The sequence below is a fragment of the Mytilus edulis genome, chromosome 5 (assembly GCF_963676685.1).
Source record: "Mytilus edulis chromosome 5, xbMytEdul2.2, whole genome shotgun sequence".
Classification (NCBI taxonomy): Eukaryota; Metazoa; Mollusca; class Bivalvia; order Mytilida; family Mytilidae; genus Mytilus; species Mytilus edulis.
The window spans coordinates 32,032,904-32,049,987 of NC_092348.1; the positions used below are offsets into that span (position 1 = coordinate 32,032,904).

At 33.2% G+C, this 17,084-nt stretch overlaps 1 protein-coding gene and 1 long non-coding RNA gene across 2 annotated transcripts; both read right to left on the bottom strand.

Annotated features, from left to right (window-relative positions):
• Positions 1-7,526: 7,526 nt before the first annotated feature.
• On the bottom strand, positions 7,527-9,367 carry LOC139525043 (uncharacterized). The gene is made up of 2 exons (XM_071320221.1): positions 9,360-9,367; positions 7,527-8,250 (listed from the first exon to the last, which is right to left on the bottom strand). The coding sequence occupies exons 1-2, from the start codon at positions 9,365-9,367 to the stop codon at positions 7,527-7,529; spliced, it is 732 nt and encodes a 243-aa protein (XP_071176322.1).
• A 3,463-nt stretch (positions 9,368-12,830) lies between these two features.
• Positions 12,831-13,837, bottom strand: LOC139523452 (uncharacterized). Its single transcript, XR_011664618.1, has 2 exons — positions 13,697-13,837; positions 12,831-13,088 (listed from the first exon to the last, which is right to left on the bottom strand). It is a non-coding gene; the product is annotated as an uncharacterized lncRNA (long non-coding RNA).
• Between the last annotated feature and the right edge of the window lie 3,247 nt (positions 13,838-17,084).

Consider the following 17,084-nt stretch of genomic DNA (forward strand, 5'->3'; position numbering starts at 1 on the left):
AATGAAGATTTGCTACACAAAAACTATCCATACTTGTTGACTCATATTTGGGCAAGATTCAAATCTATTAGATAAAGGATATTCCCGCAGGAAAAGTTGATCCCGCTAACATGTTTAACCCCGCCACATTATGTATGTTTTTTTTCTGTCCCAAGCCAGGAGCCTGTAATTCAATAGTTGTTGCATGTTTATGTGTTACATAATTGTTTTTTTATTAAAAATTCGCCGTTAGTTTTCTCGTTTGAATTGTTTTACATTGTCATTTCGGGACTTTTTATAGCTGACTATGTGGTATGAGCTTTGTTTATTGTTGAAGGCCGTACGGTGACCTATAGTTGTTAATTTTTGTGACATTCTGGTCTCTTGTGGAGAGTTGTCTCATTAGCAATCATACCATATCTTCTTTTTTATATTTAGATGAATTTGGCTTTTAATTTTATGTATTTTTGTCATTTAGTTCTAACGGTTTCGGTACTTACACATCCTTGTATTTCCAATGTTTGGCTTTGAGCGTTCCATATAAAGGTAAATCCAGAAAAGCGCTTCGGACGCATGAAATTATTAAACGTGTTGTTTTCAATTTTTTTTTAAATATAACAATGCTTATATAGAGCCTGGAATTTTCGTAGTAGTTTTATCTTTTAAGAAAAACTTAAGAAAGTAGTAAATCAAAATATTTTTAACTATTCAACATGTGTTCTAAAAATGTTATTGCATATTCACAATAAAATTGTCTAACAGAGAGAATGTTGATAATTATGTTCTCTTATAAAACAAATTAAGTTCGGACCCAGGGGAAAGGGTTGGGCGATATTTGCTGCCTAGAAAATAAAATAATTGATCTAAATTGTACATTATATATGAATTTATTTTTATTACTTGCTTTTCGACTCACCAATTTATTCTGAATTTTTTTTTTTGCATATATCAATCTTCCAATTCAGGTTTAATGGTTAATCATTATGTTTTGCCTTTATGAATATTCACCTGGTATGACTAAGACATCATTTTTAGTTACAATTGATTTCTAGATAAAGAAAAAACAACAAAAAACAGAGTTATCTTTTTTTTTCTAAAATATAAATCTTATATCGTTCGATAGATTTGAAAATATGTTAATTAATTTGTTTCCTATGATATGTACATGCATGTATTACACATTATTTGTTTTGTAAGATTTTGAAAATTGAACAAATCTCAGCAATACTTATAAAAAATACAATTTGAACTTTTAAAGTTAAATAATGATCTTTCAAATTTAAAACGAATAACTTAGATTTTACTGACAGCTAATCAAACTTTTTCGATCAAAAGTTTATTGAAAATTTACTGATAGCGATTGTGGACCAATCTAACGCATGATCGCTGCGGGTGTCGATGATAGTTTGATGATTGACCGGGTTATTTTGTTTACCTCTCAAATTAACATACTGTTGTAACGTCTAGAACCTTTGATAAAGTCACAGTGAAAAGCGTTAAGAGATAGGACAAGAGACTGGTTGTATATGTGTGTTTGATTATTTTTCAAAGTTGTATGTATATATATGTTGGTTTTGGATATATAATAAAAGTTTTTAAAAAGTTTTTAAAGCAGTCTGATGGCCTTTTCCTAATAGAATATATAACATACACAACTTATTAAACTATAAAATCAACAAAAAATATGTGATCGATGTGAGTGGGTTTACTTCGGTTACTTCAAACCAAGTACTCTAATTCTTTGAGTTACACTTAATTGGTATGTTTGCCTTCTTTAAAAAGGAACTTATTTACCTTAAGCTTTTAATATCCAATGATTAAAAATAGAACGAATCCGTCAATTTAGAAATGCCCTTTCAGAAAAAAATTCAAAACTTTACTTTAATAAAAAAAAAAAAGGAAAATCACAAAAATACTGAACTTGATACAAAATCAAATGACAAAACACATCAAACGAATGGACAACAACTGCCATATTCTTGACTTGGTACAGGCATTTTCAAATGTAGAAAATGGTGCATTGAACTTGGTTTTATAGCGCTAAACCTGTCACTTGTACGACAGTCTCAACAAATTCCGTTATATTTACAACGATGCAAGAACAAAACAGACATAATAGATAAAATAGTCAAAATATGGGTACAGCAGAAATCACTGTGTTACAATCTTAAATCAAACAATCATTTACAAAAAGGTAAAAATGCATCTATCAAATTGAAAAATAGATCATTGCTTCGCTTAACTAACGTCAGAATATTTAAACGTCACATAGAAAGAAATTTTGATGTTCAATGTTTATTCAAAACAATTTTATAATTTCACATAGGAAATGTTGGTACACAAGGTTTAAAAATCATCAAAAGATTGATAGAATTAATTTCAGAAATAGACCGAGATTTAAAATTTTCCAGAAGTTCTTTAGAACTTTGAAGAATCCACAAATAGTAAATACCACTACGAGATTAAAATAATTGTGTCGTTTGTCGTTTAAAGTATTTTGAAATTTATAATTCTGCTTCTACTTCTGCCAAATAATGGTCACAATCAACGAACTGATAATACTGCCATTGTTTGGTGCGCATATTAGAGGTTGCACTTTGTAAATACAGCTGTTTCTCAAAACACGCCTCTTTTGGGGAGTAATTGAATATTCATAGAAAATTCATTTTGTTTACATACTGGTTCCCAGTTATGCTCTCTGTGTTCCATATCGCAGAGACAGAACTTGGGAATGTTACCAGTAAATAAACACGTGCATATTGTTTACACTGAAATCTGTGGTAACCTTTCATTCGAGGTAGGGGTAGTTAAGAAAATTAGTGTAAGTTTAAACTCTGAGAAGTTCAGGGCATATAAACGTTAAAAATATGCCGCACAGCCCTATATTTTGACCTTTGAAAAAAATTGTGGTGCATATGAACTTTCAATTCTAGGATAAGATTTTTTTCAAAACTTCATAGTAAAAGTGGTACAGTTTTAGCCGTAAAAGGAGTTCCTATGGGAAATTGCATTGTCAATATTTACAGAGATGCAACCTAGACCACCCTTCCCCCCAAAATTTGAAATTTAATTCAGCTTTGTCATCGAGGCTTTGAAGGCCTCGACTGACGGAGCTTATACGACCCAGGAGGAAGAGCGTTCCAATCCCGCATGGTTCTTGGAAAGAATGAGTGTTTTCGATAGTCACAGGATGCTGCTGGTACCTGGAAGGATTTATCGTGCATGTTTCGTGTCAGTCTTTTCGGTGGTATTAGACGACCTTCCTTTGATATGGCCACTTTGTTGTTTTCTATTTTGTATAGCATTGTGAGTTTTGCTTCTTGCCTTCTTTGTTCAAGTGATGTCCATTTGAGATGTTGTAGCATGAGGTTAACGCTAGGTTGGTTATGATGTCTGTAAGATACGTAGCGAGCTCCTCTTCTTTGTTCCATCTCAAGTTTGTCATGTCTCTGTCTTACGGTATGGATACCATACCGGACTGGCATATTCTACAATTGGACGAACCAATGTTTTATATGCATTCTCCTTCACTGTAGTTGATCCTATTGTAGAGTACGAAGACTAGGGTACATGTATTTTATTGTGACGTGTTATAGACATGTAAGATATTTTTGATGTATGTTTTAAATTGGTATTGATAAAGCATACTGTTTAATATTCTGTATTTTATATGAAAGTTATTATGTAGGAAACAGTTACTGTGTGAAATAACTTGTGTTATACTACTTGTAATGCTTGTAGTCTGGAACATATGATAATTGAAGCAAATAAGTTTTAATTAACATTTAATAAGTATAGTAAGAACAATTACAATATAATGATTTTTCTAGAAATATTGAATTAATGTCATTTGCATATATTTGATAAACCAGTTGAAGTTCATGTAATAATTTACCAGTTCATAGTAATAATCCACTGAATAATCCAACTGTATGTCTTGTGTAATATATTTGCCCTGTAATAATACAATCCAGTTTCTATAACTAATTTATTAACAAGTACATCGTTTGATGGTCAGACTACAGAATGGCAACATGTGTATAAGAACTTCAATTGATCTATTTAATTACATGTTTATCTAAGAATGTGCAGACATGTGAGAGTTGCTGATCTGTCAATTATAATTACTGTAACAGATGATACGGTAATAAAGTGAGGTGAACTTTATAACACTTCTCCGGCCTTAGATAAAAACAAATTAAAAACAAATTAACTCAATTACAGAAAATTAATGTCTTTTCACGGCTACTGATTGATAAGTCCATATCAGTTTGAAAACAAATAAAAATGTCAGATCACAAAGATTCATTCGTTAAAGTTTGTCTGCACTGAAACTATAATGTCCTACTATGAAAATAAAAATAAAAATGTTCGCACTGGTCTTGTTGTTATTTCTTACACTAATTGATATGTACACACATGTACTTAATGCACTTCAAACGGTTGTGAGGATTATTATGCCTCTTTATAAATCAACCATTTATTTCAACACAAAATCCTTTAAATGCGATGGTTCTTTTCTTATTCTCTTCGGATAGCGTGGTTCCATTTGTTCAGTCATGTGTGACGGTTTCTCGATTTGCGGTTGTTCGGTCTCAGGAGTACTTATCGGTATAGTTATTTCTGGCTCAAACAAATCACTGTCATTGTCACATTTTTCTTCATTTTCGTTGTTTGTGCAATCGAAGTTTCGTACTCTGATGTGGTCAATATGTCTACGAATGACACGTCCATCTTGCAATTTAATATAAAATGAAAGTGGTCCTGATTGTTTTATAACTTCTCCTGGAATCCATTTAATCTTTGAACCAATTGCGAAATTTCGGGCAAATACTCCCTGTCCTACATTAATTTGTCTGTTCACAGATTTCTTATCGTGATAATGTTTCTGTTTTTGTTGTCTCTCCTGAACTCGCTTCTCGATATTTGGAAAAACTAAATCTAGACGTGACTTGAGTTTCCTTTTCATTAGCAATTCTGACGGTGCCAGTCCTGTCGTTGTTTGTGGTGTAATACGGTAGTTGAAAAGAAAACGGTTCAACTTTTCCTGGATAGTTCCTTCTTTGATTTTCTTCATTCCTTCTTTGAAACTCTGAACTGCTCGTTCAGCACAACCATTACTAGCTGGATGCCACGGCGCGGAAGTGCGATGTTCAATTCCATTTGATTTCACATAATCGGCGAATTCCTTACTAGTAAATACGGCTCCATTATCACTAATAATAAGATCACATAATCCATGTGTTGCAAACGTTTGTTGAAGTTTTGCAATCGTAGCTTCGGATGTTGTAGAATTCATAACGTGTATGTCTATCCATTTTGAATACGCATCAACCATAATTAGAAATGATTTGTTCATAAATGGTCCTGCAAAGTCTATGTGTATTCTTGACCACGGATGGCTCGGATATTCCCACGGATGTAACGGTGCTTCTGCTGGTAACTTGCGGTTTTCCTGACAACTATAACAATTAACTACAGTTAATTCCAAGTCATTGTCCATTCCCGGCCACCATATGTAGCTTCTTGCTAGACTTTTCATTCTAGTAATCCCTGGATGTCCTTGGTGTAATTCATTTAACATGGCTTCACGTCCTGGTTGTGGTATAATTACTCTTCCTCCCCACAATATGCATCCGTCCTGACTACTGAGTTCATTTTTCCTACTATGATACGGTCTTATTTCTTCATTTGGACATTTTGACGGCCATCCATTCAAAATGTATCTAAGCACCATAGATAGTATTGTGTCCTTGCGTGTCCACTTTTGAATTTGTTTAGCATCAACTGGCGTAGTGGCTAAATGTTCTATTAATAATATAGTATCACCTGGCGTTGGTGTCTTTTCAATGTTTGTTTTCAGCGGTAGTCTACTTAGTCCATCCGCATTACCATTCAAACTCCCTTCTTTGTATACAATCGTGTACTCATATGCAGCTAACGTCAGTGCCCACCTTTGAATTCGAGATGCGGCCATTGTAGGTATAGGTTTATCTTCTCGAAATAAACCTATGAGCGGCTTGTGATCGGTTATGATTGTAACGGGGTGTCCATACAAATATTGATGAAATTTCTTGATACCAAATATTATGGCCAGACTCTCCTTCTCAAGAACGGAATAATTCTTCTCTGCTGATGTAAGTGTTCGAGATGTATAAGCTATTGGTTTGTCGCTGCCGTCGTCCATTTTATGCGAAAGTACGGCGCCTAATCCATATGGTGATGCATCACATGCTAAAATTAATTTCTTTTTCGGATCGAAATGTACAAGTACTGATGCGGATTTCAACAGCTGTTTTGACTCTATGAACGTTTTTTCCTGTTCATTTTCCCAACTCCATTTTGTGTCTTTCTGTAGAAGTACATGTAGCGGCTTTAACAAGTGAGATAAATTCGCTAAGAATCTATTGTAATAGTTCAGCATTCCAAGATAAGCTTTCAGTTCTGTCACGTTTGTCGGACTTGGTGCTTTATCGATCGCCTCAACTTTACTTTCCACTGGATATATTCCGTGTTTGTTTATTTTAAATCCCAAATAAACAACTTCTTCGGCCATGAACACACACTTCTGTTTCTTTAACCGAATTCCGATTCTCTTAAATCTAGACAATACCTCAGAAAGAGTATTAAGATGTTCCTCCCTTGTTTTACCCGTTATCAGTATATCATCTACTCGAACCAAAACATTGGCTATACCTTGAACAACATTTTCAAGTGTTCTTTGGAAAATACCTGGGCTGGACGCTACACCATACGGAAGTCTATTGTATCTGAATAAACCCTTATGCGTGTTTATAGTCACATACCTCTTACTGTCCTCATCAAGTTCAATCTGTTAATATGCTTGATTTAAATCCAATTTTGTATATTTTGTCCTCCTCCAAGCGTTGCGTATAAATCCTCTGTTTTAGGAATAGGATAATTATCCAACTTTGAAACGGCATTAACGGTTACCTTGTAGTCACCACAAATTCTAATAGATCCGTTCTCCTTAACTACAGGTACTATCGGAGCGGCCCAGTCGGAAAATTCCACTTGCTGAATCTGACCCTCCTTCTCAAGACGTTCAAGTTCCATCTCCACTTTATCCTTCAACGCATACGGCAAAGGGCGAGCCTTGAAATATTTCGGTACGGCACTCTCATCAACATAAATTTTGGCTTTCATGCCTTTTACAGTTCCAAGTTCATCTTTGAAAACCTCCTTATTTACTTCCAAGATCACATTCAAATCACTCGATTGATTATCACTTCCAACGACGGAGAAAATATCCTTCCAATCCAGTTGGAGTTTGTTCAACCAGTCTCGGCCAAGTAAATTCGGACCTTTACGCTTCACTATCAGTAACGGTAATTCTGCGCTTTCCTTTTTGTAATTGACATTGACGATTGCACGTCCTATTACAGGAATCTGCTCTCCCATGTATGTTCGGAGTTTAGCACTTGTCGGTTCGATTCTGAATTTCGACTTGTATTCCTTGTAAGAATCCTCGCTCATGATAGAAACTGACGCTCCGGTATCTATTTCCATGGCTATTTCACATTCATTTACATTGATTTGCACTTTGTATGCCTCATTAGATTTATTTCCAAAATGAAAAACTGAGTAAACTTCATTTTCACTTTCACTACTTTCATCCTGCTCCATGAAATGAGCACGTGGTTTAAAACGTGATTTAAACTCTCTGTTTTTTCACTAAAATTCCCATTGGCAGATTTGTTACGGCATTTCTTTGCGATATGTCCTTTCTTTTTACAACTGTGGCATTTTGCATCCTTAAACCTGCATTCAGCGGCTAAGTGATTTCCTCCACACCGGTAACAATCTCCTTGTTTCGAATTTCCAGAGTTGTTTCTTGTATATGATTTTGAAACTTTGTTGATTTGTTTCTGAAATGTTCCATTTGTCCCACTCGCTTGGATGTCCTGTGCATTCTTCTCTGCAGTCTCCATAGCGGTAGCAATTTCCAATGCCTTTTCAAATGTTAAATTCGGCTCTGCTAACAGTCTCCTCTGTATGCGGTCACTCTTTATCCCGACGACTAACCTGTCACGTAACATCGCGTTTAACGTGTCACCATAATTACAGTGTTCTGTCAGACTTCTTAGTGCTGCAATAAATGTCCTCACTGACTCATCGCTGTGTCTTGTCCTACTGTTAAATTTAAATCTCTGAATGATTTCTGATGGTACTGGATCTCGGTGGTCCTTCACTAGTTTTGTTAAATCGGCCAGTGATTTCGTTCCTGGTTTGGCTGGTGCTAATAAATCCCTTATTAATTTGTAGGTATTCTTTATTGTTGTAATTTTAGTTACTATAGAAACTTGTTTAGTACCATGCAAACTTTGTTTCTTATATAAAGGTTACTTAAATTGTATATTATTGTGATTTTTGTAATTTATTTAAGAATTCAAATATTTGGTTGGACGGCAAGCGCGCGATCCAACAATCCAACCATCCAACCATCCAACAATCCAACAATCCAACATTGACGTAATTTCGACGCTTGGTCGTCAGTTCTGCTTAAACTTTTGGTTCTTACAGTTGGTATTTTTATTTGCTCGTTATTTATTTTAGTCAAAATGGTTTATTTTTCTTAGAAACTTCATTTATTTAAAGGTTAAATTGTAAAGGAAAACAGTAAAGTTAGCGTTTTCAAAGTTTAAAAGGAATATTTCATTTTAACGGACTTTTTGAAGCTTTATTTCTAGTTTATCTTTTAAAGTTAGGATTATTGAAATTGTTCATTGAAGTTCATGTTTACTGTTAACGTTTGTCTTTTTGTAATAAATAGGATTAAACAGGAAAACATTTGACAAGTAAGGGATAATTTCCTAAAGGTCTGGAAATTATAATAAACAATACAGTTTATGTATGGTATAAACTGTATTTCATTGTTAGTTATTCAGGAAAGGTTCTGAATATAACTAATAATAATAAACATTTTTTTTATGTAACTGGTGAGGTATCAGTTACAACTATATACCAATATGTCAGAAAGAGGTCTTCTGACTAAATTCACTTCAAGTTAGGATTTTCTCTTAGGGTAATTTATTTTATTATTAAGATAGCAGGACTCAGCCTTTTTATGTATTTTTCTGACACACCAACATATTATCTCTTGAGTGTAGAGATAAGTTAATAAATATCTCTTGAGTTTAGAGATAAGTTAATGAATATCTCTTGAGTGTAGAGATAACTTTGTACATGTATCATACTGAATAGATTCTTGTCATATCATTTAAGTCTATAGTTTAAATATATTACTAGTTAAAATTGTTGTTTATCTTGAATATAAATGAAAATATATGATTCTAGAAATGAATAAAAGATAGAAACTTATTTACGTGACTTTTAGCAAATGCCTATATTATACTGACCAGCTCATATCTTGTCGTACTGACTTTGTTATTTACAAACTACTCATATAATTTGAGTAAAAACTCTTGGGTCGAAGCATTTCAAGCCCCTGCCCGCTACATAATTTTGGCATCCTCGGTGGGATTCATTAAACTTTATTGGATCCTGTGATACGAACCTTTTGAAGTGTAATAGATAAATAGTGAAATGGGTAAACCAAGGTCTGTTCGTTCAAGAAAGACCGACATATATATTAATAGGGGACATAGTAGCCAATATGACACAGAAGACAGTGAGATTAATACTCTATATACCACTGATGATGAACCATGTCATTCTGAAAGTGACCAAGTTAATGAAGTTTCTAATGACTTGTCTTGTATTGAGACTGAAGAAGAAGAAACAATAGTCTTAAGACCCCGATCGAAATTGAGTAAGAGGCCAAGTCCTAGAAAAACTGGCTCTCCAAGAAGGTCCTCCAGATATCAAAAGCAAAATGATATAGAAAACAAGTCTGAACCTCAAAATCAAGGTGATTCTGGGGTATATGACAGTATAAAAGTAGCGATACAAGATATGACTGGTCAAGTAGTATCAGCCATTCAAAATGCTTTTACTGGTATTACCAAACAATATAGGCATAATAATGCTTCAAGTCAGCAGCAAAAACATGCTAAAAGTACAACAATTGCTAATACATGTAATAGCAATTCTTTCTCTAAAGTTAGAAAAAGTAAACCAAGTTTTACATCTTATAGTAATTTAGATTTCACATCAGCATCTGAGTGTGATGAATCTGATGATGAAATATTTAGTGATGCATGCTCTGATATGGATACAAATAGTATTGATACAGATGTTATAACCCAAAGTAAACGATCAAAATCAAAAATTGGGTTTTCCAATGCCAAACTCCCTTCTTTCACAGGAAAAGAAAAATGGGAGGTCTGGATAAATAGATTTGAGGCAATTGCAAATCTACAAAATTGGGATAACAGAACTAAATTGGGTGAATTGTTAACCAGACTTCAAGGGGAAGCTGGTGATTTTGTGTTTGATCAGCTTAATAGTAAAACATTAAAGAATTACTCTAAATTAGCTACAGAACTTAAGAATAGATTTGGGGTTTTTGAAAATAAAAGAGCATATAAGGTACAATTTAATAGACGTACCCAAAAACCTAATGAAGACACTGCAGACTATGCTGCAGAATTAAAACGCCTATATGATAAGGCGTATTCCAACAGACAGGCAAAAATTAGACAGGAAGACTTGCTCCAAAGATTTTTAATGGGACTGTCGGATACTGAAGCAAGAATTCATCTTGAACTTAATAAAGACCCCAAAACTATAGAGGAAGCAGTCCAAGAGGTCATTACCTATAAGGAGATAACTTCTGAAACACATGAGGGCATTAATTCAGGAAGATATACCACAGTAAGGCAACTAAAGAAAGAGAACATCAATTTCAACAGGCAAGATTCCACAAGTTCAGAAAAAGATGTAATTTCAGTAACCAAAGCTGAATTACAGAAGATGTTTGATCAAATGTACCTAGACAAGAAAAGAAATGATGAGATACAGTTTGACAGACAGCCCTTCAATGTCAACGCCCCACCCTATGTTCCTAATGGGAATTATAGGAATAACAATTGTGACAGAAACAATAACCCAGAAAACATCCCAAAATGTTACTATTGTGGTCGACCCGGTCATTATGCAAGAAAATGCTATAGCAATCCCAATAGGCAATCAGATTATAGAAATAATATGGCTATTAATCCTCCAAGACAAATGAATATGCCTTACACTCCCCCCAACAATAGTAGCAGGTCACAAGGTGAATTTAGATCAGACGTATACACATTAAACTAGAACGGGTTAACTCAGCTGACCAGAAGTTAGCCCTTAAGTTTAATGAAAACGGTCATAAATTGGATAATATTGGTTTAGGTGAACCAACGAGCAGTATAACTTTTAGTAATAGTAAAGAGGAAAATAGTAAAGAGGAAAATATTAGCAATAGTAAAAAAAGGAAAATATTAGCAATAGTAAAAAGGAAAATATTAGTAATAGTAAAGAAAAAAATATTAGTAATAGTAAAGAGGAAAATATTAGCAATACATGCAATAGTAATAGTAAAAGTAAAGAGGAAACTAGTAGTAATAGTAATAGTAAAGAGGAAACTAGTAGTAATAGTAATAGTAAAGAGGAAACTAGTAGTAATAGTAATATATCTTCTGTCACTTTAGAAGATACAAATTTAGTTTGTTCTAACCCAATTTTAGGAAGTGAACAATCAGTTGCAAGTAATGTTATTGCAAGACAAGTACTCCGAAGTGATGGAGTCTATGTCGAAGGACATATCCAAGGGTCTGAGGTTAATTTTACTGTAGATACAGGGGCAGTCCGGACAGTATCATCCGTGTATGCCTTTAATAAAATTCCTCATGTTAATAGACCAATCTTGGAAAAGTCTAATACTTTAGCTTGTGCTGATGGCAAACCCCTAAAGGAGCTAGGGAAAGCTATTTTTGAAATAAAATTAAGAAATTTATGTTTTAATACAGAAATGATAGTTGCAAATATTGAAGACGAAGCTTTGTTAGGACTAGATGTGTTGATGAAATCTCAGTGGGGTCCTGCTGACATAAAGTTAACAGAAGGAATTATACTGCTTGGTGGTCATGCTGTCCATTGTACACAAATTGGCCAAAGAAATGAATTTATACAAAAAATTTATGGGGAAGCTTACTATGAAATTCCCCCAAGGTCTGAAAATTTTGTTGATGTTTTCATTGACCGACTTGATGATGATTCTCCTGAAACAGTTCAAGATTGCATTTTACAACCCACTGAGAAATTTTCAGAAAGATTTCCATTAGTAATGGCACCATGTTTAGTTAATAGTATTAGTAGCCAAGCTAACATAAGCCAAGATGTTACTTGTAATACTAGTACATGTAGTATAATGAACCCATACATGTATGATCAAGATACAGTAATTGGTTCAGCAGAAGTTGTTGAACATGAACCAAAGATGCTATCAAAATGTGAAGACACACTTGAACAAGTTGAAGTAAATAACCAAATTGCAATGAGAAGACTGCAATTTCATGACTCAAATTTAGAGTCTGGAAAGGGGGTATCCAAAGAAGAAATAGGTAGACATTTGACTACTAAGGAAAAAGATCTGACACCAGAACCACCCCCTACAATACATTTTGTACATGTAGCAACAATGCTCCAGTTGCACAAATGAAACAGAAGAAGTCCCTGGTAGCTACATGTACATGAAGAGACAATTAACTTTAGATTGAATAAAGATGTACATGTAATTTTAATTTTTAATAGAAATGTTATGGCAATGTTATGGTATTGTTTATTTGAATTGATATTATCAAAAGTAATTTAAGGTTATTATAAGATTAAAAGTTATTCAAAAATTAATTTAGACTGAAAATTTATTTTGGAAAGTTGAAAAGTTAAGAAATTATTTATATTAGATACAGTCAAAGCTTTTAAGTGTTAAAAGTTAAATTTTGGGTGTATTTTTGAACTTATATTTAAATATTTAGGTACTGTTTGCATGGTAACTAAAATTTTCCTTAGAAAACCTCTGGTTCTTAGCCATGTTCCAGTTTGTTCATAAAGTTCAGTAATTTTCCACATTTGGTATATATATATATGTCTGCTTGGTATCTACTGCCCTCGTGCTGATGGTCATAATGGTTAAACTTCAGGTGTATCTGTAAAATATAATATAAAAAGACATATAATTATGTATAAATTTTACATATCTGGTATTATATTATGATGAATTTGTGTTATAATCATAGATTGTATAAATAAGAAAGCTAATTTTATTCAGTTTTAGAAATAATTTCTTTTTAAGAAGAACATGTATATATTTACAAATGTATTTTAGACATAGAAAAATATTAAATGGAAACTTTCGCAAAAGTTTAAAGTATTTGCGGGGACGCAAATAATGGAAAGGGGGTAAAATGTAGAGTACGAAGACTAGGGTACATGTATTTTATTGTGACGTGTTATAGACATGTAAGATATTTTTGATGTATGTTTTAAATTGGTATTGATAAAGCATACTGTTTAATATTCTGTATTTTGTATGAAAGTTATTATGTAGGAAACAGTTACTGTGTGAAATAACTTGTATTATACTACTTGTAATGCTTGTAGTCTGGAACATATGATAATTGAAGCAAATAAGTTTTAATTAACATTTAATAAGTATAGTAAGAACAATTACAATATAATGATTTTTCTAGAAATATTGAATTAATGTCATTTGCATATATTTGATAAACCAGTTGAAGTTCATGTAATAATTTACCAGTTCATAGTAATAATCCACTGAATAATCCAACTGTATGTCTTGTATTTTTGTGATGATCCAATTGTAGAAACTGTAGTAAATCGTAGTAAATTCCACGCACCTGTGCTTGAATTTTATGAATGAAATGTATTGACATGCGCAGTAGAATCCATGTGTCACTTGGGACGATTGTTCAATAAAAACACTATTTTTACGTGTTGGCAACTGTTTTCACATACTTCTTGTAATTCCTTTTAGTATTTGTAGTCAACGTCTTCAATGTTTTGCAGATGTTAATGCTCACTATCCTAGATATTTGTCATTTTGGTCCGCCGGTGACACACATAACTTTTCGCAATGTTGTTTACGTATTGTGACTTCCGGTGGCGCTGTATATATTGTTGTAATTTTAGTTACTATAGAAACTTGTTTAGTACCATGCAAACTTTGTTTATTATATAAAGGTTACTTAAATTGTATATTATTGTGATTTTTGTAATTTATTTAAGAATTCAAATATTTGGTTGGACGGCAAGCGCGCGATCCAACAATCCAACCATCCAACCATCCAACAATCCAACAATCCAACATTGACGTAATTTCGACGCTTGGTCGTCAGTTCTGCTTAAACTTTTGGTTCTTACAGTTGGTATTTTTATTTGCTCGTTATTTATTTTAGTCAAAATGGTTTATTTTTCTTAGAAACTTCATTTATTTAAAGGTTAAATTGTAAAGGAAAACAGTAAAGTTAGCGTTTTCAAAGTTTAAAAGGAATATTTCATTTTAACGGACTTTTTGAAGCTTTATTTCTAGTTTATCTTTTAAAGTTAGGATTATTGAAATTGTTCATTGAAGTTCATGTTTACTGTTAACGTTTGTCTTTTTGTAATAAATAGGATTAAACAGGAAAACATTTGACAAGTAAGGGATAATTTCCTAAAGGTCTGGAAATTATAATAAACAATACAGTTTATGTATGGTATAAACTGTATTTCATTGTTAGTTATTCAGGAAAGGTTCTGAATATAACTAATAATAATAAACATTTTCTTTATGTAACTGGTGAGGTATCAGTTACAACTATATACCAATATGTCAGAAAGAGGTCTCCTGACTAAATTCACTTCAAGTTAGGATTTTCTCTTAGGGTAATTTATTTTATTATTAAGATAGCAGGACTCAGCCTTTTTATGTATTTTTCTGACACACCAACATATTATCTCTTGAGTGTAGAGATAAGTTAATAAATATCTCTTGAGTTTAGAGATAAGTTAATGAATATCTCTTGAGTGTAGAGATAACTTTGTACATGTATCATACTGAATAGATTCTTGTCATATCATTTAAGTCTATAGTTTAAATATATTACTAGTTAAAATTGTTGTTTATCTTGAATATAAATGAAAATATATGATTCTAGAAATGAATAAAAGATAGAAACTTATTTACGTGACTTTTAGCAAATGCCTATATTATACTGACCAGCTCATATCTTGTCGTACTGACTTTGTTATTTACAAACTACTCATATAATTTGAGTAAAAACTCTTGGGTCGAAGCATTTCAAGCCCCTGCCCGCTACACTATATTTAAATTTCTTTTTAGGAATTCAATTGTTCGCTTTGCCTTGTTACATATGTTATTTACATGATCATTCCATCTGAGATCGGATAAAAATGTGCAGCCTAGGTATTTTTCACTGCTGACTGACTCAAGAATATGACCATGTAGGCTGTATGAAGTTGCTTTTGTGTTGTTTTTCCTGCTGATGGTGAGTACATTGCATTTGTCAGGGTGGAATGACATTTTCAATTTTGATTCCAAGATTCCAAGTTTGTCCAGATCTAGCTGTAAATCATGTGAATCTTTGTCTGATGATATCGTGAGGTATGCTATTGTGTCATCTGCAAATAATAGTCGGACTGTAGATTTATTTAAATTCCATCTCGCATGTCGTTAATGTAGAACAGGAATAGTGAAGGCCCAAATACTGAGCCTTGGGGTACTCCTGCCTCGACATCAATATGAGATGAACTTTCTTCATCCACAACTACTGTTTGGGTTCTATTAGACATGAAGCTAGCTATGCATTTATTTACATTTCCTCGGATACCATAGTGTTCCAGGTTATGCATCAGGAGACTGTGACTAACCTTATCAAAGGCTTTCGAAAAGTCCATAATGAGAACATCCATTTCCCTTCCTGCGCCCTTGTTGTTGGTGATGTCATCCACAAATTCAATCAGCTGGGTTTCGCATGATCTTTTGCTACGAAATCCTGTTGTAATTGATATAGAATGTTGTGGAGATCGGCATGTTTCATAATATGACTAGTTATTATGTGTTCCATGAGTTTACAGCAGATACATGTCTGGGATATTCGTCGATAATTCTCTGCCTTGTATCTCTCTCCTTTCTTAAAGACTGGACTTACGTTTGCGTTCTTCCAGTCAGATGGTACTTACCCAGTATTAGGTGATTTTGTAAAGATAATAGTTAGAATTGGGCTATCTCGGTTGCAAGTTCTTTTAGGATTCTTGGTTTTAGATTGTCTGGTCCTGAAGCTTTATTTGGATTTACTTTTGTAAAAAGTTTCAGCACTCCATTTTCTGTAATGATTGATCTTCGGCAGACGGGTATTGACCTGACATGTTACAACGAGATTTGATTTTTTCTGGACTATATGTTTCCTTGGAAGAGAATGCAGACTGAAACTGCTTATTCAGGATTGTAGCTTGGTCCACAGGATGCGAGTGTAGTACTCCATCACTACGTAGTGGTGCCACGCCGCTGCTATCAGTCTTCGTATATTTTATATAAGTCCAGAATCGTTTCAATCCTATATAATAAAATATAACAAAAGCTTGAAAAAGTTTGACTAGGAAGACTTTGCAGTTGACCTAGTAAATAAAATTGATTCTAATAGAATTACATACCAACTGGTGTTAATAACAGGTACTTATATTTAGTAATAAAGTTTATGGGATTAGTATGAAAATATCCATACCCCAATGATGCACAAACATACAAATAACCAGCACCTTTTCCCAATATATTATAAAAACTATATACAAGAAGAGATAACTTTACAACGCAAACAAAACTTGACTAACGACGTGGTCTTGTCCGATCTAATATGAGACTTTTTAATTATATTAAATAGGTAAAATTGCAATGTCTTATAGCAGAAAATAAGAATCATATATGCATACAAATATGGTTAAGCGTAAATATTTACTCGGATTTAAATTAAATATTATGTTTTGAGTAAATTTCTTCTTTGCAAAACAAACCAAATAATCACTAAATGTATAAGGTATAGATCAGCATTTGCATTTAAAATAATTGATTTTCAAACGGTTCGGCGATATTCCTCTTCTGACATTGCTGATGACGACGCGTCGTC